The sequence below is a fragment of the Manis javanica genome, chromosome 2 (genome assembly GCF_040802235.1).
Source record: "Manis javanica isolate MJ-LG chromosome 2, MJ_LKY, whole genome shotgun sequence".
NCBI classification, from domain to species: Eukaryota; Metazoa; Chordata; class Mammalia; order Pholidota; family Manidae; genus Manis; species Manis javanica.
Genome location: NC_133157.1, coordinates 209,562,708 through 209,582,182, shown reverse-complemented (window position 1 = coordinate 209,582,182; position 19,475 = coordinate 209,562,708). Strand labels below are relative to the sequence as shown.

Genomic DNA, 19,475 nt, shown 5'->3' with positions numbered 1-19,475 from the left:
ACACAGGTATAAGTTTTTGTCCCAGAGCAGCTGGATATGGATCCCTGCTTTCCACAAGCAGCCGGAATCCCAGTCTCCCCAGGAACTCTGCCTGTATTAACTTTCCAACCCAGTAGTCATGCAAGTCTCATGAAAGTACCATGAAATGTAGGTTTGTGCTCCCAGCGCAGATCTCCGGAGCCAGGGATTCAGCAGTCCCAGCCTTCCACTCACTCCCTGCTCCGTTTCTCTTCCTCCCGCCGGTGAGCTGGGGTGGGGGAGCAGCTCGGGTCCCGTGGAGCCACAGCTCTGGTACGTTACCCTGTTCCGTGAGGTGTGCTCTTTTCTCCAGGTGTGTGCAGTCTGACGTGTCCTCTTTCCTGTTCCTCTCTCAGGATTAGTTGCGCCACTTAAATTTTCTAATTGTATCCAGTTCTAGGAGGAAGCCTCTGTCTCTCCTCTCACGCTGCCATCTTTAATCTCCCACTGCATTTTTTTTCCCTAATTCTTGGGGTCATGCCATGGCCTCTCTTCTCCAGCTTTAACTCCACCCCAAGTGCTCTGCTTCTTTCTAATTTCTCCCGTGATTTTGTTTTCATGGTTGCCAGCAGACAAACCTACTCGTTAAGAAGTACTGCTCTTTCAGGTGACTAGGTAGGCTAACACAAGTCCTCTGACTCATTAGAATTATCTTTTTACTGGGGTGAGAAATCAGACATGCCTCCGAAGTCAGGTAATGTCTCATCTACATGTAATTCAGAAAGACAAACTTCAACAACAGTCATTGGCACTGAAAATACTTTGCTGTTGCTCCAATCCCCTCCCAGTTCTGTCTCCTTCCTATCCCCTTCAGCATCCACAAACCAAAGGAGGCAGGAAAGAGGGCCTCTTCTACCAAAAATAGAAGCTCCAGGAGATCAAGGATCCTATTTTTCTTAATCAAGTTAAGTCCCCAGTACCTAGAACACTGCCTTACATACAGGGGCTCCCCAAAAGTAATGATTGAATGAATGACTCTTACCTTTTTCACAAGTCCTGTCTCATCCTTTAGTAACTCAAGGCTTACTTATCAGTACCAGTAACTCTGGCACAGTGTTCTGAAGAAGCAAATGCTCACAATTTTCAAACCAGAAGAGCTGTTTCTTTTTGAGGCAGAGATAGAGAGAGGAGTGCTCGAATTAAGGGATAATTCTGAAACTATTAGTGGGAAAGCAAAAACAGTGACGAATGACAGAAAAGCCACTAAGCAAATGGAGGGCCCCACTTACCAATTTCCTCTTGAAGATCATTAGCAGAGAAGAAAGACAGTAGCAGATTCAAAATGACTTGCCACTCAAGTAATTAGTCTCCTTTCTAATTACTATTAAGTTTCTATAGCTAATATTATTTCTTCAGATATTAAATGATTAGAAGAAAATAGGACCTGCGCCTGAGTACGTATGTGAGTCTGTTGTACATGTGGGACCCTCTCCCCTCAAAAATCTCAACAGTAACATCATTTCAGGGCTTTCATTGTCCATCATATAAATAGCTTCTCCCAGAACCAAAAAGGTAACCATGTTTCTTAAAATAAAGCAGCCGGATAGTCAAAATACTGCCTGGCACTCTTCCACATGAAAACACTTCTTCAGAACGTTGGCTAGAAGGTTGTGCTCTGCAGATCTTTGAGACTAGAAACTGAAACATTGTCGTTGTGCAGGGCAAGGTTGAAGCCGAGTTCCACCTAGTTACTGCAGAAGAAGCTGAGAAAAATCCTGTCGGAAAAGCCCGGAAAGAGCCAGAGCCTCTGGTGAAGCCCAAGTGAGTGGGGTCATGGGTGGGAGCATCGGAGAAGGGATGGCCCTTTGCAGTCCCCATACAGAGGTTGGGGACCTTTCTTTAGTGGATCCCTCTGAACTCTACAGGATCCTCTGGGAGATCTGAGAAGTGAGGAGGCAGCCAGTATGAGCCATCCAATCCATGTAGCTTTTTGTTTCTATACAATCTAAAAACATTACAGCGTGTTTGGCAAATAAAGTACTTCTTTCTGTAATACTTCCACATAAGTATTTCTAGAAATTTTTCATGCATTTTTTTCTATTCATTTTTTATGTGAATATTCCCTGTGAAATTTTTTCTACTCATTCTCTAATCATGCATGCAAAATTGTCCTAATGTTTCATTTATCCTTTGCTGAAAAGTTTTGCTTCATTATCATAGTTATCATAATTAGGATTTTTTAATGCCAGCAGAATGTTCCATAGACCTGATGCCCATAACTGACTTGGTCACTATCTTAAAATTGTTTATTTAATTTACTTCTACCTTTTTTCCATTATTGTAATATGATGAAAAAACTTCCCTCTTTATAAATTATTACTTTAAAATAAATTCCCAGAGTAGAATTACTAGAAGAAAGGGTTACCTTATTCAATTTAGTCCATGGTTACATATCAATTAAAAAGTAAATAGATGTGGATATGAAATATGTTTACAAAAAAACTTTCAAGTTGTATCTGTTCTATCACTCCCAAGACCCCAGGTATCTCGGGTGAGTGGTCCTTTCTTTGTAGCTACCATTCATCTTCCATAGCGTCAGGAACATAATGGGTGCTTATTCATTAATTCAAAATTATTTTAATATATAGCTCCTATTATGTCTTCTAAAAAACACTTAAAAGAACGTGTAAGAAATATAAGAAGTTTTGCCTTCCGGAGCTTCCAATCTGTTTAGGGAGAACAAACAGACTCAAAACATAGTGAACAGAGTTTAGGAAACAAATATGTTAGGCTTAAAAAGGGGCTGAGTGAAGCGATAGATGAGGTAGGAATTTGGAATGGGGGGATCATTCGGGACTGGGGTGGTCAGGGCAGACTTCACAGAAGATGTGAGTCTTGAGCCGGTCAGGGCTGGACAATCGGAGGGCAGTCCAGGTTCTAGCTACGCTCTTGCCCTCCTCCTTAAAGTGGTGCAGGCATCACCACCTGAATGTCAGATTGCTCCTGCCTCAAGGCAGCGTGGGCTTCCGCTCCCATTCTCGGGCCTGTCCTGTGGGAGCCAGAAATACCCTCCGAGTCTTGAAAATCCCAATGATCTTCTCTTGCTTCCCTCTCAGCCGCCCAGACACCTCCTTCTCCTGGTTCGTGAGCCCCTTCAAGTGCCTGTACCACCTCATCTGGAAGAATTACAAGAAGTATATCATCATTGGTTTCATTCTGATCATCCTTATCGTCTTCCTGGTCCTCTTCATCTATACGTTGCCAGGAGCCATCAGCCAGAGGATCGTTGTGGGTTAGTAGAGAATCATGGAGCCAGACCCTCCCTTTCCCTTAACCCTCTCCTCTTCCTCATCTGTAAATACATGCGCTGGTGCTCTGTGGGAGGTGCTAAGGGGATAAGCCCAAAGGGCCTAAGGACGGATCCCTGTGTTTAAGCGCAGACCGGCTCTTCTCGGAGGACATGGGAAAAAGTGTCCCCTCCCTACCCCAACCCCTGCCACCACTGTTCAAGTGTATAAGCCTTTGGTCGCGTCTTTGCCCTGGGCAGCATAAAATGCTGACTCCCTCGCCTCAGAGTAATCAGTGGTGACCTCACATTTCCTTAGGTGAATGTTTTCTTTATGTAATTGGTTGTATCCTGAGAGGTTTAATTCTGGATCTGAGATTTTATTGGAACTACTTTCTTTTAAAAAATTTTTATACCAAATAAAATGAAAACATCTTACCAGATTACTAGGTATCTAACCTGTCACATATATTTTGACCTTGTTTAATCCTTACAGTTTACAGAACACATTCACTTATTCAGAATGTGAAACTGGCTATGAGAAAATGTCAATAGATCACCTAAAATATGTCATTGCTGAAGTTCTCATCTAGAGCTGACATTGTTGGTGGTTTTCTCTTAAAGTCAAACACTTGGGTTCAGTAATAGTAGTGAGTTCTGGAGAAATCCATTTGGATTTATGCTCTATGGCAATTCTCAAGAAGGAGTTTTATAAATATGAAATATAATATTATTCATGTGTGTATGGGGGAGGGAGTTCAATGGTCCCAGTAGGGATTCTCATTAGCCAGATATATAGGCAGGCCCCACCGAATACAGTGCTTCCACTGACCACGATACCGGTCCTATTCAGGCCACGACATCCTTGGCCCTATTCAGCACTTCGTCTACTACTATATGGGTTCTGTCAGGACTCTCAAGCACAGATTAATTTCAAAGGTGTCTTAGAAACAATATTCTATGCACCTGTCAGGATCAGTTTTTCTTGAAGGTAAACTTTTGATCTTCAAAGTAACACAATCTAGATCTGCCGCCCCACCTAAAGTGGGGAGTGGAAGTGAGCAGCTAGTGTTCTCAGTTAAAATAAGGAAGTAAAGAAACTGGAATGTTTGATCTCATACACAAATAAATATGATAACCACTTCTTTCTACCACGAAGGGGCCATTGGTAGTGTTGAGGAGGCTGGACTGGCGTCCCCTCTTGAAACCAGAAGTACCGTGGCTACTGTTCTCTTTACATAACTGGCACATACATAACTGCTGAAATGAAGGGTGTTTAGTTCCACATGGAAAATCACTGTAGAATGTTCCCAATTCATTAAAGAGAGATCAAAACATGCCTGTGTAATTTTAGACTTGATGTTGTTCAGTGAACTCTGGACCTCGAAACTGAGTCTCTAGTAACTATAATGCCCTATTTTCCTCAAGTCCAAAAAAATAGAACATTTATAGCTTTGGCAGTGTCTCCTAGTGTGATTAGTTATATGAACTGAGGTTCATTCTCACTGTGGAATAACACAGCCACCAATAATGATGTAGCCAAAAATTCTTGATGGCATGGAATATATACATTGAGTACATTATAAGTAAAAGAAGTATATAGGTTAGAAAACTGTATGTACAGCATGATGTAAAAAGAAAAAAATATATAATGTGTGCATACCAAAATGTTAGTAGCAATTACCTTTCAATAACAGTGTCTTTTCCTTCTTGTTTTTCTATTTCTCCTAAAACTTCTAAAATAATTATATATTCTTTTAATGTAAAAAGTTTAAAAAAATAAATATAAATTAAATGTATTCATTTAAAAATATTTGTTGAGTGTCTTTTATGTGCTAGGCAGTGGGGATACAGCAAAGATAAGACACACGTAGCCCCTGTCACCATGGGTTTTGCATTCTGGCAGCTCCTCAAGACATAGTTTCATCTTCAAACTGTGGGCATCTAAGAAGAGCACTGGGTAAGGAATGTGTTGCATAGATGAGAATTAAGAAAAAGCACAACGTACATCTGTGGTGGTACTGAAAAGAAAAATAATAGCATAATTTTAGGATAAATTTGGAAGTAAGGCATTATACTTTCTGCTGGATTCTGGACGGTAAAATGACAGGTCAGCTTGGCAAAATAATGCACATTGTTTAAATCCACAATAAAAGCAAGCTAAAAATTGAAAGTCCTTGAAAGTTAGAGTTCATCACCATTCTCTTGATATCAAAAGATGTCTGAATGCTGAAAAGCCTTTTGCAGAAGTATCTGAAACACTTGCAGATCAGATGGTGTCATAGGAATGTGTGGAGAGTGGTGAGCAATGGTGGTGTTGGCATCAGCTATGTCTAGTGCTCTCTACATAGGCTGTCACTTATAGCCTGTCCTGTGTATAAAATAATTAAATATTCTAGGCCCAGTTTTGCAGCTCTGGCCTTAAGATATTACAGTTAAAATTTTTTTAAATTTAAAAGCAGAAAACCTATTTCCCAAGAACTTGCCATGAGTCCCTACTTGTGTTCTTAAAAAAGATTAGTTTAAATTTATTCATTTGACAGATTATAGTTTTTCTTACCACTGAAATCTGTTTCAGAGTGGTTTTGTTTATTTTATTTTTTACAATATTCGAATCCTTTCCCCAAAACAAAAACAAAACAAAATTAATACCAGAAAACAACAATGTGAAGCAATCCACAAGACAGGATTTCCGTGTCTCCAGCAGTTGAAACACTTGACACCTTTCTTGCTCTTTCCCTTAAAAGACACATAAATGAAATCACAGATTGACTTCACAGCTGGAGCCGCTTGATGTTTACTCATTCAAGAGATAATTATTGAGCTCCATCCCGGTTCCAGGTGCTGTGGTCAATACCAGAGAGACAAAAGTACACAGAGAAAGGAAGTCTAAAGCTGGAAAAATTATTGTTTTTAAGGACCTACGTGATTACACTGGACTCACCCAGATAATATAGGATAATTTCCTCAACTCAAGGTCACATCTCAAAGACCCTAAGTCACACCTGCCAAGACCCTGTTACCTTGTACAGTAACATTCACAGGTTCAGGGGATTAGGACTCAGACTTTGGGGGGAGGGGCAGGCATTATTCTGTTTGCTGCAGTGTCTGTAGTGAAAATGGAAGTTCCCAGGCCATAGTGCTCACCTGACTCTAATCAACTTGCCCATTGCACACATGCAATGTTGTAATTGGCCTACTACACAGACACATTCTCACACGCTTGTTGGCAATGAGCCATCATTGTAAAGAGCTCCGCCCAGTGCTCCCCCTGGCTGGTGGAGACAGAGGCTGAGGAGGAGGTGAATTGCAGACTTGCCAGATGCAGACGTGATTCTAGCACTCGCCCTGCCATTGTGAATATAAAGACTGGTAGAAACCCTTTTACCACAGTGTTCCATTGTCATTACTGAGTCTCACCACATCCCGAGTGAACTTGCCTGGAGCCAAAATCCTCCTCCCGCAGGACAATATCACACAAGCATTACAATTCAGCCCAGTTTGGAAGTCATTTCAGTAAAGCTTTGGAAGGTGGTAGGTGATTATGGTGTATGAAAGAATGCTTTTCGCCCTGGAACAAGATGTTTCCATTTGTTGTCCAGCCTCTCCAGCGACAATTGTCTTAGGAAAAAAGGATGGGTCCATCTCCATCCTTCCCTGACTCATTAAAATCCTCTCAAGCACAGTGAATGAGGCATGTTCGGAGCTGGTTGTGAAAGGACTCAGCCATTTGCTCCCACTCCTGCCTCAGGAGTTTCTAAATAAGCCTCTTAAGTTCAGCTTTCACCTTAGTGCAGCAGTAGTTCCCTCCAAATCAAGGGAAAACACGTATCTCTGCTCTCCCTAGTCGGTAAAGGCTATCTGAGAAAAGAGCACTCTATTTTTCTCTACATTACTGTACTAGCAGAAAGAAAATGAGTTTTGCAGACTGAGATAATGGCATTGAAGCTTGGAACAGACACTAACTCTTTGACGTTGAGCAAGATACTCAACAACTCTGAATTGTATCTTTCTGATACATAAAATGAAGAAAACATTGGTCTTACAAGACTGCGTGCTTTCAAGTGGTGGTCCTCTACTGGGACTAGAGGTAGAGGAACACTGGAGTATACTGTCTTCTGTATTACAGAACCTAAATAAATGATCACTTACTATCTAAGTAACAAACAACTAATGCTTGCTGAGTGCTGTTATAGATTACAAAGTAATAACATATATTTTCTCACTAATTCTCCCATTGGTCCATTTTGTAGACAAGGAAACAGCTCCTGTCCCAAGATCACCTGGCTCATTTGTAACAGATCTAAGATCCCCTCTCTGTGCCCTTTCCTTTACAAAAGGATGCTTACTGATTGATTTAATGTGGGTGGGGATGCCTTCAGTCTGAAAATCCCTCTGTGACGTTATAACCATTCATCCATGCCCTAGGGCTTCAGTTGCAACCCCTGAATCATTTCAACTGTGTTTTACACAGGGCCATGGATGCCCACTTGGTCCATTGTGTTTGATGCCAACAGACTGTAAGAGGCATCTCTCATTCCTGCCACCCCAGATCCTTTTGACATTCTTTTCTCATTTTGCCTCTTTTGTAGTGAGAACTTCCCAACCCCCAACCATCCCCAGTGCAGAAAACAACTCTGGAGTGCAGGCATTTAACTGAGCTCTTTATAAATCAGGCATAAGACTTAGATTTGGAAATTAGTTATGTGAAGAAATGAGCAAGGAGGAAGGCACTTGGTCATCCCAGAACCTGCTAGCTGCATATCAGATAACCATTTTCTCCTTTCTTGTAACAAGAGGTGTAGTCGGGGCAGCAATTTGCTGAACTCAAAAGAGTGCAAGTCTTTCAGTCTCTTGCTATTGGGGGTAGCCAACAGGCTATGTGAACAGACCTCACTGGGTAGGGCTTACAGGAAATCTCACTAATGGGGGGTCATTCTGCTGGCAGACCCTTGTGCCTTTTCCTCTTTGTCCGGCATCCCACCTGAATTGTGGATGTGGTGGCTGGGGCTCCATCAGTTATCTTGGATCATGAGGCAACCTTAACTATGGAAGCTACACAAAGAATAGTGGGACAGAAAGACAGAAGAGGCATAAATCCCTGCTCATCGTGGGGTCAACAAACCATTCGTAGGCAGACTACCTCTGGATTTTTCTACATGAAAGCAAAACTGTATTTCTAAAGCCACAGTTATTTGGGGAGTTTGTTGTATTTTCACCATTATATGCAGCTGAACCAAATCCTGACACATAGAAGCTTTCCTTGACCTTGCAGAAGTGGTACTAGTTTCTTCCAGTACCTTATCTGAGTCATCTCACCTCAGATAAATGAAAAACCAGATTTCAGAAGTCCCTTTGTGAAGGCATATTATCTTTCTTAAAATTGGAGCCGAAATGCATGGAGAATTTCATGTCGAGAGGGACTTGTGCATGTGAGGACCAAATTAAGCAGTTAGAATCTCCAAGTGAAAGGTCTCTTTTTCTTTTCTGGGCTTCTCTTAAATCTCACCTTTTTAAAAAAATTGTTGTTGAGGTTTAGAAGTGCTCTATATATTCTAGATATTAACTCCTTATCGGATACATGATTTGCAAATATCCTGTGGCTTGCCTTTTTACTGTTGATAGTGACTTTTGACACACAAATTTTTTTATTTTGATGAAGCTCAACTTGTTGCTTTCCTTTTCTGCCTTTGCCTTTGATGTCTTATCCGAGAAATCACCACCAAATCCAGTGATTTTTCTTCTGTGTTGTATTTCTGTCTCTGATACATTTGAGTTAATTTTTGTATATGGTGTTAGGTAAGGGTCTAACTTCATTCTTTACATGTAGATATTCAGTTTACCCAATATCGTTTGTTGAAAACTTCATATTTTAAATGTTTTTCTGTGTTTTATTAATACACAATACTAATAGAGGCAGCTCTTTATTGAAGCCAATAGGCTAGATATTTCTATAATCTTCTGTTATCTCTGTGATGACCCTATGAAGAGGCTACAGTCAGGATAGGCTAGGATATAGTGTAATAACAAACAACCCCCCAGATCTCAGAGGTTTGTTTTAATAGTTTGTTTCACTCACAGATTTGGCTTTGGGTCTGAGCAACTCTCTACGTGTCAGCCCAGCTTTCTAGGCTGCTTTGATCATGTGGACCCTCCATATCAACACATTTCACAATTGCTCAGGGAAATAGAGCAATGAGACTCTGACCTAATATGAAATACTGCCACTTAGAAGTAACATGGGATGCTTCCACTCACATTTCATTGATCAAAATAAGTCCTGCGGCCATGCCCAACTTCAAGAAAGCAAGGAACTGCAATCCCTGCGAGTGCTCAGAAGTAGAGGAGAACCAGATATTGATGAGTCAAAGGAATGAATGCTTTCTACATATGGATCTGATGTTCCCAATTTCCAGGTTAAAAAAATTAGGGTGCCATAGCTAATTAAGAAGAAATTCTGTTTGGTTTTAAAACTATCTTTTCTCCCTATTCCTAATATAATAGCTATTATATTATAATATACTGGACATAGACTATTTTCTCTCTAAAGAATTATCTAAATTTCTGCCTGTACCAGTCTTGTGAGGCTTGTGATGATTTAATGAAATTGCTTCCAAACTGTAAACCAACTGATTTTCAAAAAACAACAAAATCCAGATTGTGGTGAATGATTTTTACAGCTTTCCTGAGCTCCTTCTCCAGAAGTGCTAACGGCTCCTAAGAGTCCATCTGGGGCTCTTAGAAAATACCCAAGTGGCCCTTTTCTTCCTTTGGCATTCAGGCAGCCCAGCTGGAGTGTCTTACAAGTGGTTGCTAAGTAGAATTAAATTTGTACTGATGTCAATTTGCAATGCATTGATGCCAGTTTTAAAAATAGACATTAGAAACATGATGCTCTGCTCCCCCACCAGGAGGATCCTTTTTCCCTTTATGCCATCCCCTGAGTCCTTCCTGGAATGTAGATGTGATGGTTGGGGGTGCAGCAGCCATCTCTCCACATCAGGACTGAAGCCAATGATAGTGCATTAAGGACTATGAAGGAACATTAGCTCTGCACTGGTCCCTTCAGACTTCCTGTTACATGGGAAAAATCAGTCCTAACCTGTTAGTTAGGTTTTCTGTGGCTTGCAGTCTGCAGCAATCCTAACTGGTGCAGGAGAGTAAAGCACATGTCTCCAAAATTACAGATAACATTAAATTACTTTTAAGGGAAAACATACCCATCTGAGCCAAAATAGTGCAGGAAGGACTGGATAAGAAGCAGGGACTGGACAGATTTGGGAGCAAAGGCAGGATGGAAGTCCACAAAAATATAAGTTACAGTAGCCCACATTTAGAGCATGCCCTTTCCCTGCCCTCAGCATCAGCACCCTCACATGTAAGCGGAGACCAGGGCGGGCACAGGTGCTGAGTGAAACTAGAACTTCATAAAAACTCCTCAGTAATTCATAAACTTGGTCATTTGGTGACTGGCTTTAAATAAATCAGCTGTCAGCAAATGGGTTTTCAGCAAAGGGATTTAAAGCCTGTGTTTTCAGCTGGAAGCGTTGTCATTTCCCAGGGCTGCCATACCTCTTACAACAGGCAAGAGCTCCTGTGTGCCAGAGCTGGGCTGTAGCCAGGCCAACAGGGGACAATGCTGGCTGCTCTTTGCTCCAAGAGAGGCCCTGGCAGAGGACTGTGTTGTCCCAGAGCCCTGCAGGGATCCTCGCTGAACAGCTCATTTACATTCCCACTCTCCAGAGCATTCGGGCATCAGTCCCGGGCCTGGGCACAGAGACAAACCCAGGGGGAGACCTCCCTTCTGAGGAACAGTGTTTTAGTACTGGTCAAGCTCTTGGTGCCTGCCTCTCCTCAACCAGCTTTTGTTCTCTGTGAGGAGGCTCCCTGATCCCCACAGAAAGAACACGTGCAGGTGTGAGCCATCATTTGCCAGATGTGCCTTGATATGGCTGACTCCCAGCTGACGCTCAAACTGAGAATGCAAATTCCAAGTACCCAGGGCAGCATCTTGCATTGACAGGAAGTCAGTAGACACTTGTCAGATAAATGATTATAATAATACTGCCTTCTATGGAGGGCCTACTATGTGCCTTGCTTTGGGCCAGATCTTCATTTATATATACCTTAGTTCCCTGGAGTTTCAGTGAGACCTTCTTCTAGAATATAGGAGTAAGGGAAATAAAATTGACCCTCAAGGTTAAGCTGTGAGACCACTGGCTGGAGGAAACTGGTCAGCCTGAGAAACAGGTCCGTGTCAACAGGTCCGTGTCAGTCATTGCTTGGAAATGGGTGGGACCACTGGACTGAAACAAAACAAAGTCCACCTTTATCCAAGTCATGTGGTCACAATCACCTGCTATTGTTTTCATCTGCTCTGAATCACTTTCTTTAGGGGAGTCATCTCTTTCCTACCTTCAGGCTCTGTGAGTTTAGGTGGAGATAACTTTACCTCCCTCCCTGTAGACATGCATCCTGAACTTAGCCAACGAGCATTCAAAGCATTCAAACCCAAGGATGCGGTGGTTCTTTCAGAGTTCATGTGACCCAGGCCAAGTGAATCAGGGTCATTCCTGGGACTGTCACTGACCCTCACTTTTTGTTTTTTAATAGAAGGAAAATCTATGGTAAATGCCTGCCTAAGGATTAAATCAGCTCAGAGAAAAGCATCTCAGAGCCGGTGGTGGAGGAGAGTATGACTGGATCCAGCTATGCCTGAAGCACACACCACTGAGCTTCCCAGTCTTTCTAGCTGATATATTTTGTACAAGCTACTGTGAGTTGAGAGGATCTAAAACTTGGTCTCAGTACCCAGAGAGGTTCTCAGGGTGAAGACTTGCTCACTGATTTTAGGTGTTCTGGTTCCATTGGCAAAGTTATTGCTATGCTAAAGAGATACCACACAGAACCTTTGATTTCCCTGTCCTCCATTCTCAAATCTGTCTACCTCCAAAGCCCTTATTTAGATAAATGAAAATGTCACCTATACATCTGCCAAAATCTTGAGAGCTTTGACTCTACTCTTTCACACACCCTGCAAATTCTATCTCTTGGCAATTCCTGTCATTTGGGCAGACCCCTAAAATGCACCCACATCCTTCCACCGTCCTCTAGTTCCTCTGCCACCATCATTACCAGCCTGGACTACTGCAGTAACCCCAAGGCAGCCAGGGTGGTCTTTTAAGTGTGTAGAGCTGATCATGTCACTGCCCTGCTTCAAACCTTCCAGTGACTTCTCATTGCTCAGAACAGAAAATCCAAACTCCATCCACTGGCTCATGAGCTTCGTGTGTCCTGGCCCTTGGCCCCTGTGACCTCCTTCCCAGGCCCCTCACCCCCTGTTCAGCCCTACCTGCTTCCTTCCTCCCCCTTGACCTTACCCAGAACCTTGCAGCTCCAGGGCCTTTGCCCTTGCAACGCTTTCCTCCTGGAATATTTGTCCCCTGGCTCATTCGCATTTTTTTGGTCTCAGCCCATGGGTCACCTTCCCAGAGAGGTTTACTGGTTTGGGGCTCATTTCTCCCTCTTGAGAATGGCACCTTCATGAGGGTGTTACCCAGCCCCCACCACAGCGTCTGCACCACTGGCTGGCATTGCAGTGAGCTGCTCAGGCTCCATCACAAAGTTTCACAGACTGCAGGGCCTAAGCAACAGAACTTACTCTCTCACAGCTCCGGAGGCTCGATGTCCAAGATCAGAGTGCTGGCAGGATTGGTTCCTTCTAAGGCCGCTCTCCTGGGCTCGTAGACAGCTGTCATCTCCCTGTGTCCTCACAGGGTCTTTCCTCCAAGAGTGTCTGTGTCCAAATTTCCCTTCTCATAAGGACACCAGTCACACTGAATTAGGGCCCACCCTAACAACCCCATTTTAACCTAACCCCCTCTTTAAAGGCCCTATCCCTCCAAATACAGTCACACTCAGAGTTCTCGGGGGTTAGGACTTCAATGTACAAGTTTTGGGGAGACACAATTCAGCCCATAACCAGCATAGAGTAAGCTCTCAAAAATATTTATTAAATTAGTGCAGCAATCTTTATCCCCAAATGAGCCAAAGTTGGCTTTCTCTGCTTTATACCCACTACAGTAATCTGTTGGCGATTTGATTTCCCAAATGATATCTTCATCATGCTAATAGAGCTTTCTATGCCATGTGACAGACCTATTTTTCATTGCAAACTAATAAATCAGAATTCTGGTGTTTGCTGTAGTTTGGCATGTGCTTTAATCAGACTGAGCCTTTAATGAGTCTCTCCAGGGTCGCATTACCCCTTCACTGACAACTGCATCCCTGGGGATCCAGAACCAAGAATCAGGTTCTGGGATGTGCTGGTTGACAGTGGTGCTGTCTGGGGAAGCATCTCTCTGTGCACTAGGTGAAGCACAAGGAGAAACCTCAACCTGGATGGGAGAGGGCTCTTGTTTCTGAACGAGCAAGAATTCTCCAGCAGGTCTGATGAGTGTTAGGTAAGGAAGGAATTCAATAAAGCAAGAGTAGCACGGAATAGCAGTTGCCTTGCAGGCAGCAGAGAGCAAGGAAAAGCAGAAGAAGGAAAGGGAAACTCCTTGAACTACTGCTTAACATAGGGCAGATCCCTTGGCAAATCCTAAAGCCTGGCATCCAGTGTCCACTTGGATTTGCATGGTGTGGGAACAAAGTCCCTACCGCTTCAAGATTTGGAGGAGCCACAGAGCACTGGATGGAGTGACATTATGTTCTGAGAACTCCCCAAAGGCAAGAAAGGAGATTGTCAGGCAGGCTACTAAAAGCATGATTGTACAGCTGCAGTCCTGCTTGGGTCACCCAGGCAATGGGGACTTGCCAGCCTAAATCAGAGCTCTCAGTAGCCCCTCCCTGTTTATCTGGAGTGGAACACAGTGAAGACTTGTACTCAAGTCTAGAAAATACAGTGACACGGCAAAGTAACAAAGTCACTTACCACTGGAAGAATGCAGAGACAAAATGTAATGAGCAGTAAGAAGGCTTTATTTAAAAGTACACACTTGAAGAAAGGGGAGTGTAGGCAACCTCACAGAAGAGGCACACTTAAGGGTTTAGGATTCTATTTTTTAAGGCTTTCAAAATGGGGCAAAGGGCTATTGGGCATAGGCTTGACTTGTGGTCTCAAGATGTCTCTCTCTGCTGAAAGATATTACAACATTATCCACAGTCCGTCTTCTGAATAATTCTGTAAAATAAACTTAACACAAGGAGTATATTCATCCTGTTCTTCTCCAAGATAGTGGCTACCCTCAAGCACCGGGAACATATCAGTTAGGACTACTTTCCCTGCTTTAAGATAGGGTCGGTTGTTGGCTGATTATCAAAGAGTATGTGAGAAATCTTATCTCCTAACTCCTTGGTTTTTAAAATGGAATATTAGCCTTAAGATGGAGTCCCTACTGTTCTTACTTTACTGTTTATATCTCGGCATTCTTCATCAAGGCAGGAAATATTAATCGTGATGCCTGTCCCGTGTCCGTGCCCTACCACAGTGGAACCACTGGCTTCAGCCCCCTTCCCTGATTATGGCTATTGTATAGATGGTAACAGAGGCTACGTAAGTCTACAAAGTCACCCAGCTAGTAAGTGTGGTGGAATCAAAGTTCCCACATGGTATTCTCTGGCTGCAGTGCCCCTATTTTGTCACAGCTCTACAGTTCTTTCTTCTGCAAATGAATATGCAAAACAAGTGGCAACTGACCATTCAATTCCCCCCATATGCCACCACCACCCCCTTGTTGCATATATCATTCTCAATGGGGAAACGTTGCTTTCGGAAAAAATAAGGGAGGGTGGCAACAGTGAAATCTGAGCAGCCCAACTAAACCAAGGAGCAAATAGCATCTTGAAACCATCTGGCGGGGCTTCACCTCAAATCCCCTTCATCAGACTGAGTCTGAGAGTGGGGCCCCAGCCGTGGCAGGCATGTCTTGGCAGTTTCTCCTGGCCTGGGTCTTGTGACCAGAGATTCCAGAAAGAATAATGAGTAAAGAACTAGCAAACAGGAAGGTGGGAGGTCAAGAGTATGTCCTCCATACAGGCAAGTCCTTCCAAAGCAGCTCTTCCCTCTTGCCCAGGCCTCCTGGCTCCACCGCAGGACTAGGTTTCGGTTGCCTCTCAGGTTTAGTCTCATTTTGCTGCTTTGTATTCTAATCGCTGCAGGGACTAAATCCTGTGCCTGAGCATAAGCCATGCAGCAGGTAGTTAGAACAAGCCTGTGCATTAACATCCCAGAAACCTGATCTAACTCCCGACTCAAACACTTACCTTCCTTCTGAAATGTGAGACAGAATAATCATCCCAAACTTGTAGGCCAGCCACGAAGATAAATGTGATACGGTCAAATTCTTGGCACAGTTTGAGTGTTCAATAAAGTATATTAAAGCTTAGGTCTTGCATGATAATCTTCTGAAAACTGATAGCTATTTTTAGGCGTTTAAAAATCACATGTCTTCATTGCCCTCTCTCCCTCCCTTCCTTCCTTCCAATGTAAGACATCAGTAGAAAATGATTTGAGTTCCAGCTTAGCTGCCAATCAGCTTTGCAACCTTGGACAAGTTATTTCACCTCTTAAAGATTCAGTTTCTTTCTCTGAAAAATAATAGTAACAGCTATTATTTAATGGACCACACACTCTATTAGGGGTCATTAATACATTATACAATTTACTCTTCTTAAGCCTGTGAGGAAGTCATTTTTCCAAATTTAGAGATGAGACACTTAGTAACTGACCAAGGGTATTACTCAGCCAGGGAATAGCTCAGCCAGAATTTGAATCCTGAACCACTGGGCTTTCAAACTGATGCTCTTTCACTGGCATTGCCGTCTTGCCACAGGACTGGCCATGTTGTCCCTCCTGCTGGACTTGGGTGTGAGCATAGACTCTGGGTGTGAAACTGCTTTCTGCTCTGGAGAAAGGCAAAGAATAATGACAGGTGTTACTTGATCTCATGTGCTGGCTCCCTATCTGCCCTCCCTTTGGGGCCCATCTCTCAACCTGCACCACCCCCAGGGGGAGGAAAGAGCTGACAAACTTACTGCTCTGTCATCCCTCGGTGGCTTCCATGGGACTTTGAATGTGAAAACCAGAAGGACCCGGGGATGGTTGCCTTGGGAACCAAGTGAATTCCTCGGTCTGCTCTGAGGACAGGCAGGCTGAGCAGGCTGCCAGGGAAGGGCTTCTGCCGGACTCTCTGGAGCCAGGGGTCGCTGGACTTGGTCGTCCAGGACACTTGTTGCTCGGGCAGTAACCGGAATGTGTGGGGTGAGAAAAATGACCCGTAGACATTTTGGTAGACGCTGAAACCCAAGGCAGGAAGAGCATCCAGCTAGACCCTGGATCTGAAGGGTTCCAGACGTGGGAGGAGATGAGAGGATGGAATCTGGGAAGACCAGGAAGAGGATGAAGGGCCCCAGTGTAGGGTGAGTGTCAGAATCCAGAGACACTCCCACTCAGGAGTCAGTGCCGCGGGTCTCAGGGGAGGGCGGGGATGAAGGGTGCAGCAGAAGAGGATGTCAGGACACTGAGACGGCCCAGATGCCAGGGTTCTTGTCACCCTTGCCTTTGTGCCACAGCCCTGAGGGATGGGACTTAAGGATGGGTCAGTTCTGTGTGTTTGTTACAGACTTTTATTTTTTAAAGCAGTTTTAGATTCAAGTAAAATTGAGTGGAAAGTAAGGTGAGTCCTATATACCCCTGACTCCACGCATGTACAGCCTCCCCCACTGTCAACACCCACTCACCACATTTATTACAGCCAATGACCCTTCAGTTGGCATGTCATTATCACTCCAAGTCCATTGTTCACCGTAAGGTTTATTCCTCGTGTTGTACATTCTAGGGGTTTGGACAATATATAACGGCATGTATCCATGATTATGGTATCATACAGAATAATTTAACTGCTCTAAAAATCCTCTGTGCTCCGCCTATTCATCCCTTCTTCCCCATTAATCTCAGGAAACCACTGCTCTTTTTCCTGTTTCCATAGTTTTGCTTTTTCTGGAATGTCATACTGCTGGAATCATGCATTACTATGTAGTCTTTACAGATTGGCTTCTTTCACTTAGTAACATGCATTTAAGTTTCCTCCATGTCTTTTCATGGCTTGATAGCTCATATCTGTTTAGCATTGAATGATACTCCCTTATCTGTATAAATAAACCATAGTTTTATTTATAAAACTATTTATTTATTTAGAGCTAACCCACCATCCTGGTTTGCCTGGGACTAAAACCATAGTTTATTTATCAGTTCACCTACTAAAGAACATCTTGGTTGCTTCCAAGTTTTGGCAATTACAAATAAAACTGCTATAAACATTTGTGTGTAGGTTTTTGTGTGAACATAAGTTTTCAACTCCTTTAGGTAAATACAAAGAACACAATTGCTGGATCATACAGTAAGAGTATGGTTAGTTTTGTAAACAACTTTCAGGGAGAAGTCAGTTTTGATGGGAAGAGTTGTTCAGACATGAAAGTTCCTCAAAAGATGGTGCTTGGTGTTTAGATAAAGAATGGGGTACAGGGAAGATGCACAAGAGGGGCAGTAGGGGGTGATGATAAGGCTGACACACCTGCTTCACAATTACCAAGGCTGGGACTAGAGATCTCACCTTTCTTCGGTCTTGATTTGGGCTACACTGAGCCAGAGCCAGAGCTCGAGTCATACCCCACCCGCAGAAACTCACCAAACGAATGCAAGAATAATGTTATTAACCCAATTCACTGATTTTTCCAATTCGCTTTCCCTACAGAGAAAAATCTTTCTCATGCTTCCCATTTCACAATGTAACAAGCACCCAGTTCATGCTCAGGAACCAGCTGTAGCAATAACACAATGAACCAAATTATGCTAAAAGCCCATCCTAGCGCCACACAAAAAACCTTAGTCTTCCCACTACTTTCAAGGGTCTGCCCAGGTGCATTGGGGACTGGGACTCAGATTCCTTATTCCCCTTCCCTTCAGGCTGTAACCAGCTGACAAGAGACACCAGGGGCCCAACGGGGACCAGAGGATGAGTTACTGGTAGCAGCGAGGTCCTCATAAGTTGCTTAAGGTCATGCTTTCCAGGAAACCATTCCTCCCTGCCCTGCATGGAAGGTAAATGGGCCAGAAGAGTGGAAAAACTTATAGCCAATCCACTGCTTTGCCTTTTTGCTTTAGGTGATGCTAAGTAATCTGGAGAAGCGTGAGATCATGAGGCTCACTGTGCCAGGGCACAGATCCAAAAGAAGCAAGAGTCCTGCCATGAAGGAGGGGTGACGAGCACAGCAACCTTGCCCAACAGAGCAGTGGGGCTGCTGAGTGCCAGCCTCTCACCAGCCCTCCACTGGGTAAGAAAGTGCTCTTCCCTTCTGCTAATGGGATGGGAGGAAGACATAGAGTTAACCCACCATCCTGGTTTGCCTGGGACTGAAGCGTTCCCGTGATGTGGGACTTTGAATGCGAAAACCAGGAAGTCCCTGGCACATCCGGACAAATTAGTCACCCTATAGCTTCCTCAAGCTTCGACAATAAGCATCTGTCACATGGTAATCAGTAAAAGAACTAACTTATAATTAAACAATAGGAATGAAAAGAGAAGACCAATAATTAAAATAATAAAACCATTTAAAAAATGTGATCCTTTGATCCTTTTCTCCTGTGCCCTGGGTGGGGTATATTTTGAGAGGCAAAGCTGTATTTATGAACTAGCACTGAGCAATGAGTAAGGAAAGGAAAAATGTGTTCCAAATTTACCCTGGGTGACCTTTAGACTATCCAATGGTAGTATGAACATTTTTAGAAGTATCTGTTTCATTACTTTCCCCTTCTCAGTCATAATCAATGATGAGCATTTCTCCACATTCTCCCAAACACAGACTATATTATCTTATTCTTTTCCCAAAACCTTATCTGTATTGAAACTGTGATTTAATGTTATGCCCTCCATTTAAGGAGGTCTCCCACCTTTTGACCAAGCACGGCTAAAGATACAATTTGTTCTATTACCTGCTTAACTGTGGGGAAAATCTAAAGATGGATTTCTGGTCTCGATTCAGCAACTTCCTGAATGTATGGCTTTAAATGTCTCCAAGACGCAGGTTCTTCATCCAAAGAATGAAGCTGGGAGGCACATCCCCCAAGTTTCAGAGTGCCCCTGGGGCCTGGATCAAAAACAGTGAGGGTGGAAGTGCTCTGTACACTGCAGGATACTGTCCAAAGATTTGCAACTATGTATCAGGGGAT

The 19,475-nt window shown here is 43.3% G+C and overlaps 1 protein-coding gene and 1 long non-coding RNA gene across 2 annotated transcripts in view; one reads left to right on the top strand and one right to left on the bottom strand.

Moving 5' to 3' along the window:
* FER1L6 (fer-1 like family member 6) overlaps positions 1–5,055 on the top strand; it is a 123,050-nt gene extending 117,995 nt beyond the window's left edge. The window contains exons 39-40 of the mRNA XM_073230095.1: positions 1,679–1,779; positions 3,075–5,055. Coding sequence (XP_073086196.1) covers positions 1,679–1,779; positions 3,075–3,255 — 282 coding nt within the window. The 3' untranslated portion in view covers positions 3,256–5,055. The remainder of the gene's footprint in view (positions 1–1,678; positions 1,780–3,074) is intronic.
* A 9,189-nt stretch (positions 5,056–14,244) lies between these two features.
* Positions 14,245–16,471, bottom strand: LOC118969381 (uncharacterized). The gene is made up of 3 exons (XR_012124224.1): positions 16,283–16,471; positions 15,977–16,152; positions 14,245–15,835 (listed from the first exon to the last, which is right to left on the bottom strand). It is a non-coding gene; the product is annotated as an uncharacterized lncRNA (long non-coding RNA).
* Between the last annotated feature and the right edge of the window lie 3,004 nt (positions 16,472–19,475).